The sequence below is a fragment of the Gracilinanus agilis genome, unplaced genomic scaffold (assembly GCF_016433145.1).
Source record: "Gracilinanus agilis isolate LMUSP501 unplaced genomic scaffold, AgileGrace unplaced_scaffold55855, whole genome shotgun sequence".
NCBI lineage: Eukaryota > Metazoa > Chordata > Mammalia > Didelphimorphia > Didelphidae > Gracilinanus > Gracilinanus agilis.
Genome location: NW_025391193.1, coordinates 1 through 6,817, shown reverse-complemented (window position 1 = coordinate 6,817; position 6,817 = coordinate 1). Strand labels below are relative to the sequence as shown.

At 36.9% G+C, this 6,817-nt stretch overlaps 1 protein-coding gene across 1 annotated transcript; it reads right to left on the bottom strand.

The window, feature by feature from the left end:
* Positions 1-2,540: 2,540 nt before the first annotated feature.
* Positions 2,541-6,559, bottom strand: CLEC4E (C-type lectin domain family 4 member E; the record flags this gene model as incomplete). Its single annotated transcript, XM_044684768.1, has 4 exons — positions 2,541-2,706; positions 3,660-3,775; positions 4,967-5,118; positions 6,461-6,559. Coding segments are annotated over 4 exons (533 nt in total), but the record flags the coding sequence as incomplete, so codon positions are not given.
* Positions 6,560-6,817: the final 258 nt, after the last annotated feature.

The following is a 6,817-nucleotide window of genomic DNA, read 5'->3' as shown; positions in this document are numbered from 1 at the left end:
GAGAGAGAGAGAGAGAGAGAGATCTGTCCCCTTCTTAAATGACCAGAAATTCTATTCTTTATTTGGACAAGCTGAGGTGTTTTGGGGAAAAGCTTTTTATATTCAACCAGAAAGAGAAGGTACTACAAAGATCCTTTGTTCTCAACATAAAGACGTCCTTTTAACAAAATGTAAGGCAAAATAAAGTCTCTGCTCAAGATGGAAGCCTGGGAATTTAAGGACATTAGAGTTGCTGAGGGTGGATGTCACTAACACCATTATAATAATAGCTAACAATTATATAGCTCTTTAATGAATACAAGGCACCAGGCATGCCTATTTGATCTTTAAGACAATCCTAAAAGTAGGTATAATTATTATCCTACTTTTCAAGAGAGGAAACTGAGGCTGAAAAGGATTAAGTGACTGGTAAAGGGTCACATCCCTAGTAAATGCCTAAAGTACAATTTTTTTAAACCTTATTTTCTCTTTTAGTATCAATTCTAAAAAAGTAAAAAGAACCAAGCAATCAGGGTTAAGTGACTTGCTCAGGGTCACAGAGCTAGGAAGTATCTGAAGCCAGATTTGAACACAGGTCCTCTCAATTTCAGGCCTGGCACTCCATCCTCTGTGTTACCAACTGCCTTCCTGCCTCCCCAAAGTAAGATCTGAACTCAGTTCTTGATGACTCCAAATTCAGCACACTGTCCATTAGGTCAGTTTATCTCCAAGCACTGCTCCTGGTACAGGAGATCATTTTTGGCCAAAACTCAGTTCCCCCATCAGATCTCTAAGAAGTCTTTGCCTACAATATTATTCTCCTGGTACTTTTCCCTAAATTTCACTGGTAAATCAAATTCCATACTTACCTCCCTCCATGTAACCCTAGCAGCATCTGCTCTGGCCTTAGAGTGGAAAAAAAAAATGACCTGAGTTCATGGTCTGACACATACTAACTGTGTTGTTTCTGGAAAACTGCTTAATCTCTCAGGGCCCCAGGTAACTCTCTAAGACCATAAATTGCAGAAAGATAAAGAGGGAGAGAGAGACAGAGACAGAGAGACAGACAGAGAGAGACAGACAGAGAGACAGAGAGAGAGAGACAGAGACAGAGACAGAGACAGAGAAACAGACAGAGAGAGACAGACAGAGAGACAGACAGAGACAGAGAGACAGAGACAGAGAGACAGAGAGAGAGAGAGAGAATGCAATATAAGCAAGCCCAAAGGTCTTGGGATTCAGCAGTATAATAGGAAGGAGGGGGTACCTTGAGAAAAGGAAATCAATTGGGTTTAGATAGGAATTTTTCTAAAATAAAGGGCAAAACTAAGTGTTGACCTTATGTTTTATTGTATCATATATATTATGTTGATCATAATAACTCTAAAATTAAATGAATTTGATTCGACCATAAAAAAGAAAAAGAATCAAGTACTATGTAAGAAAACAAAATCTACCAATTTGCTATCTAGAAGAAACATATTTAAAGCAAAGACACATACAGACTGAAAATAAGAGATGGAACAAAATCTATTATGTTCCAGGTCTCTCTAAATAAATAGGAGTTGCAAACATGATCTCAATTAAGGCAACAATTAATCTTTTAAAAATCTAAAGCAATGCTTCACAAACTTTGTGATCTAAGGACCCCTTTATACTTTTTTTAATTAAATTTATTTTTTTAAACCTTTACCTTCCATCTTGGAGTTAATACTGTGTATTGGCTCCAAGGCAGAAGAGTGGTAAGGGATAGGCAATGGGGGTCAAGTGACTTGCCCAGGGTCACACAGCTGGGAAGTTTCTGAGCCCAGATTTGAACTTAGGACCTCCCATCTCTAGACCTGGCTCTCAAACCACTGAGCTACCCAGCTGCCCCCAAATTAAATTTATTTTTAAGTATTTTTCCAAGTTTACATGATTCATATTCTCTCTCTCCCCCTCTTCCCTCCTCCATCCTGGAGCTGACAAGCAATTCTACTTTGTTATATACGCATTATCACTCAATACCTACTTACATATTATTCATTTTTGTAATAGAGCAGTCTTTTAAAACTGAAACCCCAAATCCTATACTCATATAAACAAGCATAAATCACAAGTTTTTCTTCTGTGTTTCTACTTCCACAGTTCATTCTCTTGATGTGGAAAGCATTTTTTCTCATAAAGTCCCTTGGGATTGTCCTGGATCATTACACTACTAGTAGCAAAGTTAATTCCATTTGATCTTCCCACAATGTTTCAGTTACTGTGTACAATGTTCTCCAGGTTCTGTTCATTTCACTCCACATCAGTTTTCATGGAGGTCTTCCCAGTTTTTAACCCTTTTATGCTTTTAAAAATTCTTTAGGATCCTAAAGAACTTTCGTATTGTGGGTTATATCCTTTTTTGTGTGAGTTATACCTATCAATATTTATCATATTAGAAATTAAGGCCAATAAATTTGTTAAATAGTTTTTCATTTATTAATTTGTTTAAAATAACAATAATAAACACCTTATATGTTAATATAAATAACACATTTCATCCTTTATTACTATACATTTTAAGAATATTCTCTCCACTATTTTTTCTCAACTGAAAAACTTCTCGCTGGCATTTCACAAATTCGATACATCTTGAAAAAGCAGGTCATATCATTCCAGTTGCGATTTGCATTTGAACTGTCTCTTATGGTTACACAGTCCTCAACCCCAGCAATGTTGTTTGGCTCCCCTACATCCCAGAAGCTGTAAGAGACACAAAAGATGTTAATTCGTGGAGGAAAGTTGGGGGGAAGAGGTTTTAGGCAGAGGATGAGTGAGTAAAGAAAAGCTATTTTGTTTTCATTTCTTTGGCACTATTGTCTCCATCTTCAATTTTTATGTGCAGGTCATTTCATTGACCCATGCTATATGTTAATTAATGATGTCCCCAGGAGCAGCAAAATGATATAATGGAGAGAGACTTGAATTGGATATCAGAAAACCCAGGTTCTTCTAATCCCATTTCTGTCATCAATCATATAACCTTAGATATGTCATCCAATCTCTCAGTCTCCATTTCCTTACCTAATATAAAATGGCTATAATAATCCTTACTCTGCTTATATCATATATTTCTTTAAAATGATCAGTTGAATTTATAAATATATGTGTATGTATATATATATGAAAATGATTTTTAAACTATAACTTACTATGTATAAAAAGATTAAAGAGTGGAGAAAGATATTTCTAGGTTTTTTTTAATATCCAGGTCACTGAAGTGAACTCTCTCCCAAATGTCTTTTTTTCCACTTATTTATTGCGAATCCTGAGCCCCAAATTCTAAGTGCTTTTCAGTTTTTGGTCTCTTTTCCACTTTATAAGCTTTATTCATTCACTGATTTCTACTACTACTCCTCCCCCAATCCTCCTTTTTCTCCTTCCTCCTCCTCCTCCTTTCTCTCTCTCTCCACCACCCCTTCTTCCACCCCTCCTTTTCTCATGATACTACTAGAGAATGAGACAAAAAAGATACTTGGATCTTTTTCCTTCTCTATTCCCTTATATATCCTACCCAGCTGCACCGAAGATGGAACCAGAACTATCTTGTGAAGCATAAAAATAAAAGGTCCCCCGAGACTCCTTTCACATATGACTCATGAAAACAAGTAGAGAGAAGATGATGGAAAACCAGTTTCCTTCAGGAAGAAAATCACCTCAAAGTTTTGTCGAACGGTGTATCATCCACCCACTGCCACTGACCATCGACCACTTGGTCTGTTAGCCCAATGTAGAATTCTTTTCCCCTGGGTTTTGCTTGATAAAGGAAATTCTAGAGAAAAATACAATTGAACAGTTGGAGAGCATTGATTTTAGCTAATGACTAGGCAAAAGCAATAGCTCTCAGATGGGAAAAGACATGAACTTTGGGAATCCAGCAAAGAGAGATGAATGGATGCACCTACTTGATTGAAAATGGCACTAAAAAGATCTTGTCCCTTATTGCATTATTGGTAGAGTTATGAACTGATCCAACCATTAAGGAGGTCAATTTTGAACTATGCTCAAAGGACTATAAAACTGTACATACCCTATGATTCTGTAATACCACTACTGGGTCTATATACCAAAGAGATCATAAAAAGAGAGAAAGGATCTACTTGTACAAAAATATTTACAGCAGCTCTTTTTGTAGTGGCAAAGAATTGGAAATTGAGAGGATGACCATCAATTGGGATTGGCTGAAAAAATTGTGGTACATGTTGCTGATGGAATACTATTGTACTATAAAAAATGATAAGCAAGACAATTTCAGAAAACACTGGAAAGATCTGCAGAGTGAAATAAACAGAACTGGGAGAACATTGTACACAGTAACAGCAATATTGTTCGATGATCAATTGTGAAAACTCGGCTACTCTCAGTAATGCAATGATCTGAGACAATCCTGAAAGACTGATGACAGGGAATGCTATCCACCTCTAGAGAAAGAATTGTTGGAATCAGATGGATGTAGATCAGAGCTTCATCTCAATTCTGGCAGTCATGGAAATTTTAACTTGATCCATTTTTCTGACCAGGCACAGTTTGGCCCTTAGGCAGGCAAGGACCCTGTGGTCCAGGAGGAAGGGATCATCATACTTTGTGTGTACTCTCAATCAGCAATAGCCCTATTAAAGCTTAGAACAGTTCAGGAGATCCACCAACCTCAGTCTTCCCTAGTCAAAGAGATTAAAGGCTTGGGCTATTATGCCCAATTCCTAAAGAATACCAGAAAAAAATATGCTATCATCCTCAGAGGTTCATCAATGTACAAAATAAATTCTTCTTCATTATTACATACAGATCTCATGATACAGGGTCCTCTTTTTCCAGGGAGGTAAGGTATAGTCATTGGGAAATAACATGTATATGTAAACTAAGATGCAATCTCAGCTTGGACCAGGAGCATCTGGAAGAGGAGATGTATATATTTGGCATATATGGACTCCTGTGGAAGACTAGTTAACATTTCTTAAGATACCTGTTCTTTTTGTGTGTTGATAACTACCAGATGGGCCCCGACTGTTTCACAATTCTTCAAACTTGCAGTCCAAGTCATGGTGTCATTAGAGAAGAAGTAACAGCTAAACTGAAAATTTTTCCAGTTCAGTGGGCAGCAATTACTGATAGAACCTAAGGAGAGTTTAAAGTTTTAGTGAGTATCCTGTTAGAAAAGAGGACAAGGATAGAAAATTTTCATTAGGACCAGTCTAGGCCACTGGGAAATGGAGTTCATCTACTCACCATCAGTACAAAATGAGGGTCATTCAAAATTCTACCCTAAGATTTTAATTAATTTCAGTATCAGTTTCATAAATACTATTATTCCTATTCTTAGCTTCTTAAACTATGGTCTCCTATACGCCACTGTAATTCAGTTTATATTTATTTAGAGTCCCTAACACATTCAAGGCAGTGGAGCTACAAATAGTCTCCAAATAGAGGCTGCTAGTTAGTGCAATGGACAGAGTGCTGTGCCTAGAGTCAAGAAGATCTGGATTCTAATCCAGATTCATACATTTACTAGCTTCATGGTTCTGAGCAAGTAACTTAAATTGGACTTGCCTCATTGTCCTCAACTGTAAAATGAGGAAGACAAGAGTAGCACCTCCCTAGCAGGTGAGAATCAAATAAGATATTTGTAAGCTTAGCACAGTACCAGGTGCATAGCAGATCTATATAAATGCCTATTCCTTTCCCCCTCTTTCTTTGCCTTCAAAAGGCTTACAATTTAAGAGAGTAAGCCACAGAAATAAGTAATTATAATATAAATCAAATATGATAAAGTACAAAGGGAAATCCAAAGATGTTAGTAGAGATTTGAAAAAGGAGAAGCATAACCATAAATCAAACCTAGCTCAGTGTCTCTTCCTGTTTATACTACTGTGGGAAGAGATAATTGCATATTATCTGTACTTTTTTCAAGAGTATGTAGGTATTTCTCTCATTACTCTCCACCCCCTCAGACAAAAGCAGAGAAGCAAATGATCTGCCTAACATGGAGAATTGAAATAAATTTAACAATCCTAGAAAGTACATTTCTGAAGTGTTTTCTAAATCACCACCTTACACGGTGTTCTTTCATTTCCTTTCCAGTTTTAGAAGTAGGTGATGATTGAGATGAAGAATGATCCTGCCATCATTATTACTAAAGCAAATAGATGTAAAATCTCTTCTAATCCCTTAAATTCCTTCTTACTTTCCCCAAAGTTCCTGACCTGATGAAAAATTGTTATTACATTATTCTGCCCGTGCCCTTCTTCCCATATTCAGCCTCCCAAGATCTTGGATCAATCCTCCATGTCATGCAGATCAGATTAGATTGCCCAGCTGATCTATAGAAGAACTAGACCTTCTTTAACTATGATTTGCTTATCTTTCCTGTTTCTCTTCTTCCCAAGTGCTCTTAAATCAACCTATGAGTACAAGAGGGAATGTGGGCATGTAAATAGGTCTCATTTGATGGATGACATACGTGAGGCATCAGGAAAGCAAGAGAGTTCCTTTAAATGGCCAATCAAATCAGACTGGTTCGTGATTTCTTCACAGTCTTGAAAGAAGATGCGATATGACACTAGAAAGAAGTAAAAATTTTATTGGCCTTTCACTTTCAATACTTTTTTTCTCTTCTGTCTACATTTCCTTCATCACTGAGGGGCACTGGGTTGTATTCTAGAATTCTGTTAGGGTGTTTTACTAAAATGAAAAAATATATATTCATATATCCTTTGGTTTCCACCTAGGGAACTCCATCTCACCTTGACACTCTCCCTTGAGTATAAGATCAGTTGCCAGGCTTTTCTAAATTAAAAAAGGAAAGAAAGAAGGAAGG